The sequence below is a fragment of the Polypterus senegalus genome, chromosome 3 (assembly GCF_016835505.1).
Source record: "Polypterus senegalus isolate Bchr_013 chromosome 3, ASM1683550v1, whole genome shotgun sequence".
NCBI lineage: Eukaryota > Metazoa > Chordata > Cladistia > Polypteriformes > Polypteridae > Polypterus > Polypterus senegalus.
The window spans coordinates 75,408,069-75,427,123 of NC_053156.1; the positions used below are offsets into that span (position 1 = coordinate 75,408,069).

At 36.8% G+C, this 19,055-nt stretch overlaps 1 protein-coding gene across 1 annotated transcript; it reads right to left on the reverse strand.

The window, feature by feature from the left end:
* Positions 1-12,044: 12,044 nt before the first annotated feature.
* Positions 12,045-17,232, reverse strand: LOC120526549 (trace amine-associated receptor 13c-like). The gene is made up of 3 exons (XM_039749712.1): positions 17,217-17,232; positions 14,912-15,930; positions 12,045-12,059 (listed from the first exon to the last, which is right to left on the reverse strand). Exons 1-3 carry the CDS (start codon positions 17,230-17,232, stop codon positions 12,045-12,047), a joined length of 1,050 nt encoding a protein of 349 aa, XP_039605646.1.
* Between the last annotated feature and the right edge of the window lie 1,823 nt (positions 17,233-19,055).

Genomic DNA, 19,055 nt, shown 5'->3' on the forward strand with positions numbered 1-19,055 from the left:
GTAAACACACAAACAACAGTTCTGTTCCTCACAGATTAAAAAAGTGAAGCTAAATCCAAGAACTTCTTTGGTAAAATACAAACAACACAGCTGAATACTATCTGCACAGAAGAGCTTGATAAAATTTTGAGGCTCCCTGAAATTCAAGATGCAATAAATTCACTGCACAGTAGGAAATACGGAGGCCTTGGCAGGAATCAAGGGGAATTTTATAAAACATTTAGATCTCAAGCAGTGCCATTATTGTTAGCAACGTTTATTGATGCTGGAAATTTTAAAATTTTACTAAAAACACTACACCAAGTGTCAACTAATTTCCTAAAAAATACTGTTGTGATTTAATGTTTTTGGGACATACTTTATGATTTCTGATGGTCATTTACTTTAGGTTTTACTGTAATTTTTGTGTCCACAATGTCCATTTGATTTCAGTTTCTAATTGTAGACAAAGGCATTGTGTGCACTGTTTACTGTGGTAATGATACTCATTGCTACCGCATGATTTCTGAAAGTTGCATGTGGTGATGTCAGCACCCTGCTGATGTTTGTCATGCCTCTATGCTTTGTTATGCATCAGAAATTCTCAAGAGGTTGGTAGTAATTTAGGGAAAAGACTGTGACAATGTGGGTTCATTCAGCTTCTGGGACCCTCTTGAACCGTCGGTAATGTCACTAATGAGCTGGACAGTGAGGCACAACAATGAAACATGGGGATGGTGCAAAAAGTAAAAAGTACTTTTATTAAAATCAACAAACAAAAACAAAGTTCAAATAAATAGTGCAGTCGTTCAAAAATAAGTCATTAAATAAATCTATACTAATAAAAGGCAAAGCCCTCACTCACTCACTCATCACTAATTCTCCAACTTCCCGTGTGGGTGGAAGGCTGAAATTTGGCAGGTTCATTCCTTACAGCTTCCTTACAAAAGTTGGGCAGGTTTTATATCGAAATTCTACACGTAATGGTCATAACTGGAAGCAGTTTTTCTCCATTTACTGTAATGGAGATGAGCTTCAACGCCGTGGGGGCGGAGTTTCGTGTGACATCATCACGCCTCCCACGTAATCACGCAGTACATAGAAAACCAGGAAGACCTCAAAAAAGCGCTGAAGAAAACATGCATTATATAATTGAGAAGGCAGCTAAACAATAAGAAGCGGCGAGTGACATATACAACCATATTCATGAGTTCTGCTACTTCGGAAACAAAGCACGATGTAAACCTACACTTTAAATTAAGTTCATAGACAGGCTGCCGCTGGCATTTGTAATTTAGTGCCTGCCCATATAAGGCCGTCCGTCAGCGGCAATCCAATAGCAAACTGCCACGGGTAAATATTCACGGGTGAAGGACTGTGCTTATGGAGAGGAAGATGAGATGGTCAGGGTGGTGTTTGACACAAACTCAGCGAAACTGCGAGAGAAAGTTTTAAGTGCCAGGACTAAGGTAACATTAAATACAGCTATGGACATAGCAGGAGATGGCACCAGCACAGCTGGGAAACTTCGATGCATGTACACCGAGTGGCTCACGTGAACTGACGCAGTGCACAGATAAAAAGCAACAGTTCCAAAGAGCGCTGAACAAAAACCGAATTACACAATTGAAAAGGCAGCAAAAATATGAAGCGCGATACTTACAAGCATATTCATAAATCCAGCTACTGCAGAAACAAAGCACACGTTGGAAAAAGTCAATGTCCCGCTAAAGGAAGACAGTGTAAAAAAAACCCATGCATGCAGTGTGTCAGGTCTCAGATAAAGAAGAAGACGAGCTGTTTATTGATGCAGTAAGAAACGAATCGATGAATGAAACCTGTCATCTTTACAACGATTGACAAACACGGAATGTAACTTGAACACAACACATCCTACAAATACGAACCTGATTGAAAGAAATAATGATAATCAAATCCTTGATGACAGCAACACTCAGTAACACTCACAAAACAAATACTGTATATTGACAGTCATGTTACGTTATTTTTAAAATGTTCCCTTTTCTTTTCTAGCTTTTTAACACACTACTTCTCGCTGCGATACGCGGGTATATATATATGTATATATATATATCCCGATCTACATACTCGAATAATGGATACTTTATTCGCCATCAATGATTGTTTTGGTAAAGCCATACTCAGTGTATTCATTAGATGAACGGTAAAAAGTAAGAGCGAGGGGAGGATGACTCATTGAGGCATGCAGGCTGTAGTCTTGGCGTCAACTCTATCTGAATTGCGCGATCACATTTGAAAAATATATCTTTTCAAGTTCTATTTAGTCCATATGTGTCAAACTCAAGGGCGGGCCACATCCAGCCCGGCGTAATTATATCCGCCCGAGATCATTTTATATACTGTATTATTGTTATTAATGGCCGGGTATATGAAGCGCTGGTAACACAATAAACTACAGATCCCATAATGCAGCGCTTCAGCTGCCTTGCCAACACTTACCGCGTTAATCAAGTCTACCTTATGATGCTGCAAGTTATTGCGAAGCTAGAGTTATTGCGCAATGAGTTTGCACGGCGCTTTGGTGACTTTGAAGAACAAAAAAAGTCCGTCTACATGCGGCTCGAACCTTGTGCATGTTTGGTAGCACATATCTGTGTGAGAAGCTCTTCTCAGTGGTAAAGACTAACAAAACAGCACACAGGAGTCGCCTCACTGATGAGCACCTGCAATCCATCCTGATAATCTCCACAACACAGAACCTCACACCAAACAGAAACGAACTTGTGGCCAAAAAAAGATGCCAGGCGTCCAGCTCTAAAATGACATATGAGCAAAGACAACTGAATGATTTGATTTGTTATTGAACATAAGAGCGGGAGTCAACCGTTTTAACAAACAGCGTATTGCACTGATACGAAATAGCTGTGTGTGTATATATGTAGATATGTATGTATATGTATATATATGTTTATATATGTGTGTGTATATATGTAGATATATATATGTATGTATATATGTGTATATGTATAGATATGTATATATATATATGTTTATGTGTGTGTGTGTAAATATATATATATATATATATATATATATGATAACAACACTCATCACTCACAACAGTGACAAAACAATTACATTGACAATCAGGTTACGTTATTTTCAAAATGTTTCCTTTTCTTTTTCATTGCTTCTTTAACACACTACTTCTCCGCTGCGAAGCGCGGGTATTTTGCTAGTAATCCAATAAAACCGAGTGAACTAGTGGAGGTTAAACACACCATGATGAAATCGTTTTTAAAAACAAGGTCAAAATAATGGCTGGAAGTAGTCTTTTAAAACACAAAGTCCGGTGCATCCTTCTTTAACCCAGCAACTCCCCTACTTCTCCCTTCCGGGCCCCGCAACATGGGAGTCACCCTACCAGCATATGCAGCTCCTTCAATACTGGTCCGATTCCCGGCTATGTCAGACTCCAGCCGGAACGAGACTTGGGTTTCTTCCCCAGCGACCAGGGCGCTTACGCTGGGGCTCAACATGCCCAAAGCATCCACGACTCCGCTCCTATTAGCGGCCAGTCATCTCCACTGCCGGTCACTCCAGCTCCTCCCAATTGCTCAGCTGGAGTGACCACTTCAATCTGCCACCTCTGAAAATTGGCCAAACTCCTCCGGGGCTCTTCTACCAGCTGCCTACCATTGCTCAAGGAAGCCTACTGTTGGTTGCTCGCATGCTCGTACCGCCTCCTCACTTCTCCAGCCTTCTTCTCTTAACCTCCCATTCTCTCTCTTTCCTCTTCTTTCCTCTGTTCCCCTTCCTAGCCGACTTGCGCTTCTATTTATTACAGGGACACGGATCAGATGTGGCTATTAGCAGCTCCCGGCACCAACTATGGATGTGGATGACTCCTCACCTGTGCACTTGTTAGGACCATCTGCCTCACGCATCACCCGGGAACTGCTCCGGCCACACATACCACGCCCCCTCTCTAAGCTGTGAGTGTGTCAATGATTTATTTAAAAAGTGGCCTTTTTGACTTGAACTGTGGACCTGTACACCAAAAAAAGACTAAAACAGACAGGATTTTTAAAATGAATTTTGGTTAGAATTTTGTGTTTTGATTATCAGTTTTTCGCCTTTTTGATTTGCCCTTGGCCTATACTGCTAAATAATGAGAATGTGGCAAGCTTAAAAGTTAACGGACAAGGAGTTGAAAATACAACTAAGATACAGGCCAAGGGCCTTATGCATAACACCGTGCGTAGAATTCACACTAAAATATTACGTACAGACAAAAGCCGAAATGTGCATACACACAAAGAAATTCAGATGCATAAAACCTTGCGTAAGCCAACTTCCATGCACTTACACTACATAAATCCTGGTCAGCTTGAAATGTAATGTTCATGCACGCGCTTACTTTACCACCACATCTCCTCCCAGAATTACGCCTCTTTTAATATGCAAATCAATATAAATATTTCCTTAACTACAGCGTTCTGTGAAAAGACAATGGCAAAAGCATGGGGTAAAAAGAAAAATTTCACTGAATGCCAAGTGAAGGTAATGAAAAACATACTATGTTGGTTCAAGCAGTTGTATAAACAACAAAAGGAAGCTGATCAAAAGTTCAAGTTCAGAAAGTCCCACAGTGCCTGAAATAAAAAAGATGTCAGATTTCAAAGTCGCTGTGAAAAGGCAAGTCGTAGCCAATCATCTGAGTGTCATATGGAAGCTTATTAGGGTACGTAGAAAAGAAAAAAAATAGGGACACAGTGGTAAAAAAGCCCAAAATGTCATCCTTAATCTTGAAATTTACACTTTAATCACAGTTTATTTTGTCTTTAAAATAGAACATCATAAACTTCACCTTAAAATTTTTAAATTTGCTAGTTTCTCAAATCTCATCACAACTAAAGTAGCACCTTAAATGCTTTGTATTCTATGTGTTCTTTGTGCTCTACAGTATGTGTGTGAGTCACAATTTGCTTCTTAAATGGGCTTTCTCTTACACCGACAGGACAGAATACATTACATTCATGATATTACAGCTCTCTGAACAATTTAAATACTAAGATGCATACTTGATATCATTTTCATGATGAAATTAATTAAAGTATGTATTAAACATGGGACAACAGTAGCGTAGGGGTAGTGATGAGCTAGCGCCCCTTCCAGAAATTGTTCCTGCCTCCCACAAGATGCTTGCTGCGCCCAATTCCTGTAGTTCCTTTTCTTTCTCTAAGTAACCAATTGCTCTTTAATAAAAGTTAAGCCATCTGTAAGCTTAGAATGCAGATTCTTCAAAATTCGTAAGGAACACTGAAATATCTTTGCAATACATATTTAATTATTCCATCATCTATTCATCCAGGGTCGCGCCAGTCCCAGCAAGCATACAGTGCGAGGCAGGAACAATCCCTGAACAGGTCGCCAGTTCATCACTAGCACTGTGTCCAGGCGTTTAATTAATAACAGTATACATTATTTAAATGAAGTTAAAAATGTATCTGTTGTGACAGAAAGAGGGCGCTATCTTCCCCTTGAACCCTCGGGTCAAATGTGACACCAGGTAAAAGTCCAAATGTTGAATTTAATATAATAATAAAGTGCACAAAGCACCCTCCACTCTACTATACTCATAAACCACTACAATAATATTAACAATACAATAATCCTCCACACCCAGACGCGTTGCCACCCTTCATCCTGACTCAGCTCATCTGTCTGGGATTTCCCATATTCCTTTATAGTCCATGACCCGGAAGTGCCTCTGAACCCTCAGTCCATGTGACTTCTTAGCACTTCTGGGTCAGATCAAAACTCTTCTTTTTTCATCCCCGAAGTACATCATTTCCTCTGTCCCTGTGACCAGGACGTACTTCCGGGTTATAGGACAAATAAAAGTCTCTGAGCCTCCCTGCAGCATCCCTTTGCGGCCCCCATGGTATCCAGCAGGGCTGTGAAGGAAAGCTCCAATGTCCATGATGCCCTGCTGGAATTCAGGGCTCCTCCATGCTGCCGGAAGGGCTCCATCTAGCGGATTGGGGGTATTGGCAGGGATGAACGGCCGGCCATATCTCACACTGTATAATGTAATATATATAATTTACTGCATTTCATCTTAAAAATGATATCAAGATCTCCAAGAAGATAGCGCCTGTAAATCCAAATTGACTTAGAAGCCAGTAGTCATCAACTGTAAATACGCGCTCTCTTCTGTTGAATTGAATTGAATTTCTTTATTGTTATTGTATGGTACAATGAGATTCAACAACAACAACAACATTTATTTATATGGCACATTTTCATACAAACAGTAGCTCAAAGTGCTTTACATAATAAAGAATAGAAAAATAAAAGACACAATAAGAAAACAAAATAAATCAACATTAATTAACATCGAATAAGAGTAAGGTTCAATGGCCAGGACAAAAAACTCCAGACAGCTGGAGAAAAAATAAAATCTGTAGGGATTCCCTCTGGGCATTCTACCTAACATAAATGAAACAGTCCTCTTTGGATTTAGGGTCCTCACGGAAGGGCTTGCTGAAGATGGGCACGTAGAGTTCTGCCTTTTAATCCATCCATCATTGTTGGAGCATCATGAAGCTTTGAGTAGGTGGAGGTGGCGCAGGCCACCACCATAAAGAAACCGGAAAAAGAAACAGAAAAGAGAGTAGGGGTCAGTTCGGATTTTAGCGCCACCATGAATAGTTATTATGATGAATTGAACATATAGAGTATCAGGATTAAAATATTCAATATGCAAATCCTCCATAAACTTATTTTTCTATAAAATGGTACAATAACAACAACAATAATAATACGATAAAAAACAATGAAAAATATACACTATGAAAGCATAAGTGGCATATAGTGGTTGTGCAATATTACAACTGTAATGCAAGTTTTGAGTGAGGTTGTTTTATCTTGGTAGAGTAATATATATTGCTCTACTGTCCCCTATTGTATTATTAATATGTAGCCTTAGAATGCCTAATCTCACAGACTTACCACTGTATATAAGGTATTATTCTATATAACTAATCCCCACCTTCCCTTCTATATCTATAACCTCAGGCAATTAGATGTAGTAAAAAGACAAGCAGGAGTTAAGTTACACATAAAATAATGTATTACTGATAATATTCATAAATAATAACAAAATGAAAAGTACATTTGAATATTGGCAACCATACAACCTGATAAAATGGTGGTGTGTAATTCAGGTGGCACACAGACTTGCAGTTACTTAAAATGTCTCTAGTTAAGGCATCATTGGTGCTCAGCTTTCAGCCACATGTCTGTTCAATATGGCTGCTGAGCTGTGCTCTTCATTGTGTTGTCTTCATCCTCACAGGTTAGCAAGAGAGATGCTTCTTCATCATATGTCAGTTAGAGAGAGAGAGAGATGCTTCTTCATCGTATGTGAGTCAGAGAGAGAGAGAATGTGGTTGAGCAAGTACATTTATAGATGTTCTCTCCAATTCCTAGAACCAATAGGACATCATGGTACTTGAAGGCCTCTGAGACAAGCCAATTCCAAACAGTCATACCTCAGACCAATGGGAGAAATAGTACATTTAACACCTCAACCCCCCCAAGATCATATGTTAAGCTAACCTGGCTTTGTGTGGGAGATCAAACTGGTTTAAGACACATCCCCCCAAATCCTGTCATAAAATTACAAAGAGACAGTCGTAAAAAGGGGGATGGGGGAAGGCAAACATGAATACCTCTCACCACTTGGTTTGCCTAAATTATAAATAAAGACATACAGTACAAAACATTTATCAAGTTATATGCAAAATCCTACATCACAACAGAGGTAATTGTACTTATAAGTACAGTTCTACCGGAAGCACTTGATGGACTGATTGAGTGCATTTAGAGATCTTGGAATGAAACTGTTTCTGAACAAGTTCGTGCAGGAAAGGCTCTGAAGCGTTGGCGAAATGGGAGACGTTGAAATAGACTGTGCCCATGGCTGAGGCAGCATGTTCTAGATGCTGTACCCCAATAATTCTCTCCGCTCTTGACACAATCTGTCATAGAGCTTTCCGATCAGCTGCTGTATAGCTGTGATTCCACACTCAGATACAATGGGTTAAAATACTCTGAGTGGTACACTGAGAGAAACAATGCTAAAGCAGCTATATTCCATGCATCATTACATTGTTACATACAGGTTGATTGCAATCAGATATGTGGTTAAGTTCGGTGTATTGGATAAACTCACGTCAGGGATGTGAATCAAATAAATAAAGGGAAACCACACAGGAACAGTAGCACTGCTTTGATGCTGGGTGTCACCAGTTTGCAAAACTGAGCGGAGAACTTGTGTACGCAAGGGTTTGACTTGGTGTGAGAATGTTCGGGACTTTAGGCCAAGTTTAGTTTTTATACATCATTATGTGAGCAAGGAAACGGGCGTAAGTAACATTTTTGTGTGTACGCACTGTTTATACATGAGGCCCCAGGTGTCTAAATCACATAATCAATAAACTGAGATGCCAAAACACTAAAATAAATCATTCTCAGATGTCAAAAGCAAAAGTTGAGAACCAGAACACTAAGTCACTGAGCACACTTGAAAAGGCTAGTTTCATTATACACAATCTTGCACCTTGTTTACAGTGTACTCCTGGCTTAAATAAATTAGTGGTAATCACGTTCTGTGATTTTTGGGAAAGCAAGCCTAATGACCAGAATCCATGTCATAACCACAAGAAAAAATGAAACCAAAATAATAACATGATAAAAACCATGAAAAAAAAATAAATAGTAAAAACCATGAAAAGACTGCTTTTGTTTTTCTGTTATATACCTTTACTCCTGGTCCACTTTGTAAATATTAGTACTTTGCAACGTGATTTTTTCCCACCCAATCACTACAGCTACATTATATAATATATTGACTAATTTCACTTCTGAAAAATTATGTTGTGACCAGATGATCAAGGTGAATGTTGCAGCTAAAAAACAGAGAAGGTGCTCCCCTCACTAATATCACAGGATCAATGCAAATGTACTGTACTCTATTTAAGTGTTTATTTTTTATATTTTCTCACAGAATATGAATTTTCAGAGGTTGTGCTATCTTTGGATGTGGAAAACTCTTTGAGAAAGTTGAATGGGGATATCTGTTTGCCATATTGCACATATGTAGGTTTACTTGCAATTTATCTGCATGGATTAAATTGCTTTATACCAGTCCAGAAACCTCAGTCAGTACAAATATATATTTGGATTATTCCTTGATGCCTTCCACTGTATGGTTTATTTTGCCGCTGGTTGACCTTTCTTCTCAAGTGTCATCAAGGATGAGATAGGACAGAGATTCCAATTTTTGGAAACAGCTGTATCTGTACCACTCCACTCTGATATTCGTTGATATTATATTATTCACAGAGATTAAAGCTGTTAATGAGTAGACAAATATAGCCATATAAATTTGCCAACATTAATTATATCATCATATAATTATCACATTATGCAAAAACCTTCCTTCTTTGTTAAAATGTTTAATAAAGTCTATAGTATTAGCTCTAACAGGTGTGTTAGCTTCAGCAAGTTCTAGCCTTCTATAATGACTATATGGACATTTTTCTGAGGTGTTTACAAGTGAGCAAGTGGATAACCTCCCAGAGGTAAACACGACTACTAAGGAGGTACTGAGGGATTTGGAAATTGTAGAGGGAGAAGTGCTGCTCAGATTAAAAAAGATGAAATCAAACAAATCACCAGGACCAGATAATATTTATCCTTGAGTTCTTAAGGAAACCCTTGGCACATATTTTTAGGAAGGCACTGTGCACTGGAGAAAAAAATTCTGAAGGACTGGAAAATGGCAAATATCATCCCATTATATAAAAATGGTGACAGGGCAGATCCAAGAAACTATAGGCAGTAAGCTTAACATGCATCATAGGAAAATTAATGGAAGGAATTATTAAGGATAAGATTGAGCAACACCGGGCAAGGACAGGAGTTATTCTGAACAGTCAGCATGGGTTCAGAAGAGGGAGGTCGTGTTTTACTAACATGCTGGAATTCTATGAGGAGGCAACAAAAGGATATGATCAAAGTGGAGCTTATGATATTATTTATCTTGAGTTTCACAAAGCATTTGATAAGGTGCCACATGAGAGGTTGGGCATCAAATTAAAAGAAGTGGGAGTTCAGTGTGGTGTTTTTAGATGGGTGCAGAATTGGCTCAGACACAGGAAGCAGAGGGTGATGGTGTGAGGAACCTCTTCAGAATTGGCCGATGTTAAGAGTGGTGTTCCACAGGGGTCAGTGCTAGGGCCACTGCTATTTTTAATATATATACATGATTTATATAGGAATATAAGTAACAAGCTGGTTAAGTTTGTAGATGATAACAGGATAGGTGGATTAGCAGATAATTTGGAATCTGTTATATCATTACAGAAGGACACGGATAGCTTACAGTCTTGGGCAGATGAAATTTAATGTCCAGACAGTGTTCAGAAGCCATTAAGAAGGCTAACAGAATGTTAGGTTATATAGCACAATGTGTGGAGTACAAGTCCAAGGAGGTTATACTTAACCTTTATAATGCACTGGTGAGGCCTCATCTTGAGTACTGTGTGCAGTTTTGGTCTCCAGGTTACAAAAAAGACAGCAGCGCTAGAAAAGGTCCAGAGAATAGCAACTAAGTTGATTCCAGGGCTACAGGGGTTGAATTATGAGGAAAGATTAAAAGAGCTGAGCCTATACAGTTTAAACAAAAGAAGATTAAGAGATGATGTGATTGAAGTGTTTAAAATTATGAAGGGAATTAGTACAGTGGATCAAGACTGTTATTTTAAAATTAGTTCATCAAGAACACGGGGACACAGTTGGAAACTTGTTAAGGGTAAATTTCGCACAAACATTAGGAAGTTTTTCTTTACACAAAGAACGATAGACACTTGGAATAAGCTACCAAGTAGTGTGGTAGACAGCAAGACATTAGGGACTTTCAAAACTCGGCTTGAAGTTTTTTTGGAAGAAATAAGTGCATAGGACTGGCAAGCTTTGTTAGGCTGAATGGCCTGTTCTCGTCTAGAGTGTTCTAATGTTCTATTCTGCAAATAAAAAGTTCTTGCTTTAATATATTACATTGAGCCATCCTTCTTAGTGACTTTTCATTTTGGTCAGGTCTCTAAAGTCCTAAGTTATTTATTTCATTGTACAGGGTATGCTTCTACTAAAACACGTAACTGTTTGAGCAGGACTATATTAACAAAAATTAAACTCCTGCAAACACTGGATTTGACTTTCTGATGACAGAATGAAGTGTTGAAATAATTTTGAAGAGAAGATTCTGGTGCAAGATACAGTGTTTACTGACAATGGAGAGAGAACATTTGTTTACTGTCTCTCGGAATAAAAAATGCTTTGTTGCCATCTGCATATTGCAAAATGTAAATGCAGTACAATTATAGTAATTTGACCTTACCTACCATTCAATGAGAGAAGTGATTCCACCAGATTGAAACAGGAGACTTAAAGTTAGGACAGTGTTCTGTTGCAGCCATACAAAGCCACTGATCCAAAAGAGTATTGCTTCATTTAACAAAAAAAGATGATTCACATATATTGTGAGGAGCTGAATCTAAATTAAGGAGTCATGTTTATCTGAAAGCCAGTCGTAATAATGTCCTTGTTTGCTTTTTCAAAAATACTGATTTTTTTCTAAAAACTCCAGGTAAAGAGATGCTTTGCTTGTCAACAGATAATGTATATTGTACAGATAGGAGGGTTTACCTTTAAGGGGTTGAAGCTGTTAAACCTCTCCTTTAAATTCTCTGTATGTCTTGCCATGAACTTTATGATTTTTTTCTTGCTCCAAATGAACACCAAAATTGTACACTTAACTTTCTCAACTGAAGTTTACAAGCTTCATCAGTATGTCTATGTCGTCTTCCATTTTCCATCACAATTTTGCACCCAACAATTACTTCTGAATGTGGTGAAATGCTACTACTACTGGCTACCATGAACTTGTGTTTTTCATTATTGAAGTCAAAGTCATTTCTTTTCAAAGAACTGTCAGTTTATTAAAACATATTTCATCGGTTGTAGACCTGTGCATAGGGAGTAAACAAAGATTCTTTTCTCAAAAATCCCTTCAGTTAATAAAAACTCACAGCTGCTGTTTAATATCAGCCCTGTCACAAGACAATTCACTGGTGAGTGTCGTGTAACCTGCTTTCTTTAGACTGGGGAAAGGACAGGCAGTTTTTTGCCAAAACTTCTATTGTTCTTACTTCACTATTGTTAAATAATTGTGCTTGTTTTAACAGCTCCACAAATGTTTTGCATATGTGAAAGGTTGTTTTTACTTCTGCAACGTTTTTAAAAGATGCAGACATGGTTACCTTCTTTTGTCTGTGGTGGTAACAGAATAATTATATGCCTTAATAAAACTTGAAATCCTTTGTTTGTGACTTTCTGATTTTGTAGTGCAGTTGTCACTGAAGTGGCTATGGCATATTTCAACATTCTGCTTTATATAAGCCTATCTGCATATAGCTATGATCTGAGCAAATAGCAAACAAGACAGCTAAGCATTCATATTGTCCAGAAGAATAGAAGAAAATTTGCCAGTCCAGACAGAATTGAATTGTTTGTTTTTTGTAATCAAATTTATGATTTTTACCTTTATTGTTATGCAAGCAAGACTTAGGTATGCTGTGTCCATTTGTTTTTCAGTTTAGTTTCTATAATAGATTAATAGTATGCTACCTACACCACTCTGGTTTAGTTTTGGCCGTAATGTCAACATATTGACTTAGTTAACATGCAAGTACTTCCATAGGTCTGTGTGTTATCAGACTGCCAATTGGGCTGCCAATTGAGAAACGCAGTGAGCTGCTTCAGGATTTGTGTCGGGTGAATGCAGGCTGGATCAAAGTGCTTTATGGACTGGATGTGACCAGGGTGCCACCTTTTGAAAATTACTGGTCTAGATGTTGAGCCAAGGAAGTTGTAATCTACTTCATTGCAGTTACGTCTTCTTTTCTAACTGCTTAGTTTACTAAAAAAGGATATTTAAACTTGCTTATGATTACAATGGAAACTTACAATACAGTAAAATAAAAAATTAGTATCATAGTGCAATATCAATCCATCCATTTTCCAACCCGCTGAATCCAAACACAGGGTCACGGGGAGCCAATCCCAGCCAACACAGGAACCAATCAGGGTGCCAACCCACCGCAGGACACATACAAACACACCAAGCACACACTAGGGCCAATTTAGAATCACCAATCCACCTAACCTGCATGTCTTTGGATGGTGGGAGGAAACCCACGTAGACATGGGGAGAACATGCAAACTCCACGCAGGGAGGACCCAGGAAGCGAACCCAGGTCTCCTAACTTTGAGGTAGCAGCGCTACCACTGCACCACCGTGCCACCCATCATAGTGCAATATCAATATTAAAATTATTACATTCAAATAAACATAATATGAAAGAACACAAAAGTAATAGATCTTAAGTGCCTTTCATTGACTCTTTCATGATACAACAGTGGCAGAATCCCATATGCCCAGTGATGAAGCTCCTTTATTGACATCTGCAAGTCTCAAAAGATTGTGCTAGATTTCTTGCTAGTCCCAGAATGGAGGTTTTAGCCTTGAATCTGCATAAGTGAGTTTTGAGAGCAGATATCTGTAACTTTATTTATTTAATTTCTTTGTTAAACACAGCCTTTAAATTTCCAACAAGCAGATACGCATATAAAACAGTGTATTGTATATGAATTGCATTTTTCATTTTTTATTTAAAACTATATTAATAGATTTGAATTTGCCAAACACAATACCAATGGTCTCCTTTTTTTGTGAACTCCATTAGGCATTTTCTTTACATCACCTTAAACAAATCCAAGGTTTACAATTTCACAAAATGATAAATGTGTATAGCAGCAACATCACTGTAACTGTAACATAATGAAAAATTCTTGTCTCTGCTTAATCATCTAACTCTGATTATACTTTTAATTGGATTGACTAGTGGGCAATTACATATTCACACAGTGTCAGCAGATGTTGCCTAACTATATTCAGTGATAAAAATAAATAAGCAAAACAAAAACGAAATTATAGATGAAATCAGGAATAAATGAGTTGGATACTTCCCCATTGCACTATATGTATGTAAAAATAAATATTAAAATCAGTACATCAAGACATACAACACATTATTATTGTAACATCCATAAACTGTTTTATAAAAGTTTTAAACAGGTGAAATATGTGTGTGTATATATATATATATATATATATATATATATATATATATATATATATATATATATATATATATAATTCACAAGCTTTTTAGCAGGTGTAAAATTTTATCTAATTGTTAATTGGATATTATGTAAATAGACACTCTAGTCTTAAACATTCTCAGACAATAACTTTTTTTTTTTTTAATTTTTGCATGTATTGAATGACTTAAAAATTGAAAGATCTGAAAATACATTTTTTTTCGGTAATAAAATGAAATATTGTTTGGATGTGCAATGCCACTGTTGTGCCATTGTCTCTGCAGAATGTTAATTATAGGTGCTAAAAATAAGAATGTGTGATGACACATTTGAAAATATGGTGATGCAATCAACTTGTTTTTCATTTTTATGCTGATATTTACAATTTTTTCTTTAATATCAGAGGTTTTTAACATATTGTAATTAAATAATACAAAAACATTTTATTAGTTTTTCTGCAACCGTTTAAATCATTTGCATTTCATACAATGTATCTTATTTACATATAGAACTATGTCTTCAAAATTATTGTACCCTGTATAAATATTTTTACTCAACTCAGTGTTGCATAATTGAGCAAAGTTAAATGGGAAGCAGGTAAAATCTGCATTGTTTTTAAACACATATTAGAAATTAAATCATTTTAAACACTTACCTTGTTTCTTACTGAAAATAAATTAACTCTTGAAGATCTTTGATAAAATATTTTACAAGTAATAATGTGCTGCAGAGCATTCTGAAACCATGGATAGAAAAATGCATAAATTATCGGATTAAAAGTGGAATTAAAATATCCTAACCAAACAAAGGCATCAAAAACAACAGGGAGTGTAGAAAAATTAATATACGGGTCCACCACAGAGTTAACAAAGAAAGGTAGCCAGCAAAGCATAAAACCTCCCATTACAATTCCAAGTGTTTTAGTTGCCTTTCTTTCAGATTTCTTTGACATTCTGAATTTTGTTTCATTTGCAGAATACATTTGTTCTGTTATTGAGTTTATTTTCTTTGCTTGCCTTCTCGCTTCTGAAAATACCTTAGCATATAAACAAAGCATTGCAGTGCATGGGATGAAAAATGCAATAAATGTGTCCAGAGTTCCCCATAAAGCATTAAACCAAAGAATGCAACTTCCTAAACAATATACAGAAGATATGTAAGCATCGATGCCCTCGGTATTTGCTTTTGAATATAGCAAGCTATATGTATAAATTGCTGAAATCCCCCAGCTTGCTGCTGCCATTATTAAAGATACAGGTATAGTAATTGTGGTTGAATAATGCAAGGGATAACACACTGCACAGTATCTATCAATTGCAATGAATATCAGGTGAAATATAGAGACAGAAGTAAGAAACATATCAAAGCTTGAATGCATGAGACAAAATGAATCACCAAAATACCAGCAAGCTTCTACAGATCTTATCATACTAAACGGCATCACACACAGTCCTACCAGGAAATCTGCTAGAGCCATGGAAAGCACAAGCACATTTGTCGGAGTATGAAGCTGTTTGAAAAAAACAATTGATAACATGACTGCCATGTTTCCAGATATTGTTAATAATATTCCAACAAAAAACAAAATATATAACAGAATATAGGTAGATGACGGATAGAGTTCTTTAAGACAAGATCCATTTATTGCTGGATAGCAAAACTGTGCATTCAGAGCTTGTTGAATATTTTTGCTTTCCATTTTCATTAAATTACACTGGTAATGATTTTTATCTATAATTCCATTTACTTATTGATCTAATTAAATATTAAAATACTGTTGCAGGATCCATAACAGATTATATATATTTTTGTCTTTATCTACATATTTTCTATTCCACTGTATAGTTTTAGGAGAAAACATTTAGTCTAAAAATCAAATCACGTATCTGCAGTATTTATAGATAAAATACATCTTTGGACACTCCTTCTTTCTGATATGCCTCAGTTGGGAATAATGCAGTGATTTTACACAGAACATGACATGTGCAATTATTATTTATCAAAAATGACAATGATTCATAAATATTTATGCCTGTGGTAGTTTACAGATATGTCATGTTTTCAGGTTTTGACATTACTGACACTTTGCAAAGTAGGGGGTGGCTTTAGTAGGAAAACCTAAGATGTCAAGTATATTATATGAATGTCATCTACCATGAAGATTGATATTTATTTCCTGTGCGTACATTGTGTCCACTGCCACATGGGTATGAAGCTGCTCTTCAGAAACTCTTCCATACTCTTACCTGTCCTTTGTGCGTGATCAGTTGCAGGCTTCGAACATTTAAAAAGGCTGAGCCGTGGCCATCTTAATGTCTCACTCTCCGGTCCTCTCTTCCCCCAGACTCGCACTGCTTTGGTCACTGCTTCTGAGCTGCTGTAACCGCTTGATTTATTTATTTATTAATTTATAATATAATTTGTAGACAAATTTATATAACACTTTCAAACCTGCTTATAGTCTGTTCCATGAGTATTTAGGACAAATATAGAGCTAGCACTGGACAGTGTGCCAATCCACTGTGTGACCCACTTATGTGTATCCACCCACACTTACACAGGAACATTATTTCATTCTAAACATTTGTTTATTTGCAGAGAAACCAAGCATATCACTTGTGCAGATTACTAACCTGACAGATGTCAGAGAAATGCTTCCAAAACCTTAACTTTTATAGAGTGCCTTTTTTGGCTAATTACATAAGAATTGGCCATGTCTGCATCAGCTGAAATCAAACAACTAATAATTTGCTATGACTTTGTTACTTGTCATTGAAGCAACTTTTAGCTAAATACAATAAAATGTTGACTAAAAGGTCCCAAGTACCTTCTTGTAAGCATACACACAATGGTTAGTTTATCTGGTTTTGTGGATAAAACATTGTTATGTTTTCAAAGTAGTCAGTCATGGAATCAGCTGAAAATCCAGAACAATTCTTTATTTGCATAAAGATATGCACAAATGTCTTGGTCCATGGAGTAAGCAATAAATAATGCAATTCATTTGCTTGTATGCTGCTAGCATTACCTCATCTAATACATCACTTTTTTCTGGCTTTTAATAGGCAGAATTGTATCATCTTAACCAATCAACTACAGCTACCAGTAACTTTGTATACATGTCAATTCTAACTTTGTATACATGTCAATTCTTCCATTACTCTGAATATCGCTTCATTAATAAGGGTAATAATATGGGTTTTCCCATCGAGTTTATCACTACTTCACAATAGAGGTGTTTCTCACTAGTTTGTCTTCTCTTTTTAAGGGGGTGTTCATTAGTCATTTACTTCATTTTAACCTTAGCAACTATTTTGGTTGCTCCTATAAGATGAGACAAAAGCCTCACATGCTTAAGTTTAGTTAATCCTTCAGTTACCTTTAGTCCTTTTCCTCATGTTTTAATTAATTCATTGTCATAGCTTTATATAAGTATATACTTGAAATAATTTGTAAAGATATTTACAAAAAAATTTCATAAAAGCCTATTTAATCAAAATATTTATAACACAGTAGAACTATTTGTTTTTACATTTGGATATCTCCCAATATCCTTCTAGCAAATTTGCATACATCTCAATATCCTCTTGTTCTTGAAAAACATTTAGTCATTCTTATAAGTCATTGAAATGTGCTTACTTACCAAACCTTCAGTCCAAAAAAATCTGCTTGCCTGTTAAATTCCTGTTTAAATACACACATTAAGATATTGTTATCTTTGCTGCTTGAGCACCACTATATAGTCTTGTTTACATAATCTTATCTAAATATCCTATATTCCTACATTAGCATATCTTACAAAATAAATATTATGAGTCTTATTTAACAAACTGTAAGAAGCAATATCTTTAACCCCAATGCAGCCACCTATTAAAGTATAAAAAAATTATACAAAAAGGGTAGGTTCATGGGTAAATTGGTTCAAAGCATGGCCCTGCAAGTAACCCGAGAGTGCTGTTTAAATAAGTCAAACTGGGTCTAGAGTTAAAAATTCCTCTTCTATGGACTTGAAGAGAGCTGAGGTCGTATCAGGTAAAGCTTGGAAAGCCAATCCACAACATAAATAGCTGTACTTCGTCTATCCCTTATTTTTTGGTTTCGCTTCCTGGGTCCTCCCTGTGTGGATTTTGCATGTTCTTCCCGTGTCTGCATGGGTTTCTTCTGAGTACTCCAGTTTGCTCCCACAGTCCAAAGACATGCAGGTTAGGTGCATTGGTGATTTTAAATTGTCCCTAGTGTGTGCTTGATGTGTGTGTGTGCCCCGCGGTGGGCTGGCACCCTGCCCGGGGTTTGTTTCCTGCCTTGCGCCCTCTGTTGGCTGGGATTTGCTCCAGCAGATCCCTGTGACCCTGAAGTTAGGATATTGTGGGTTGGATAATGGATGGATGGACATTATACATATATTTTTCCATTGCAAACAAAAAAGAAACACACACTTATAACTGAAATCTTACTTAGTTATTAATGTGTTTGTTGTCTGTGCACATATTGGATAAACGACATGAAGAGTAACACACAGTATATTATGCCACAGAGATAAAATAAGAAGTATTTCTGGTATTTTATTGTCTAAATTTTCTGAATATTGTCTTTTTTGTATTATGTATTGATAATTAAATTATAAATCTATCAGACATACAGTGCATTCTGCTTGTACCCAGGTGGGAGATGGCGATGACTCTGGAGCTTTCATTGAAAATGGCCCCCTGGCCCCCCTCTACAACTGTTTCCTAGTTGAGCAGATTATGAAAAGCAACCTAGTTAAAAGCTTTAAAATGTCTTCCTCACTAAAACTCCAC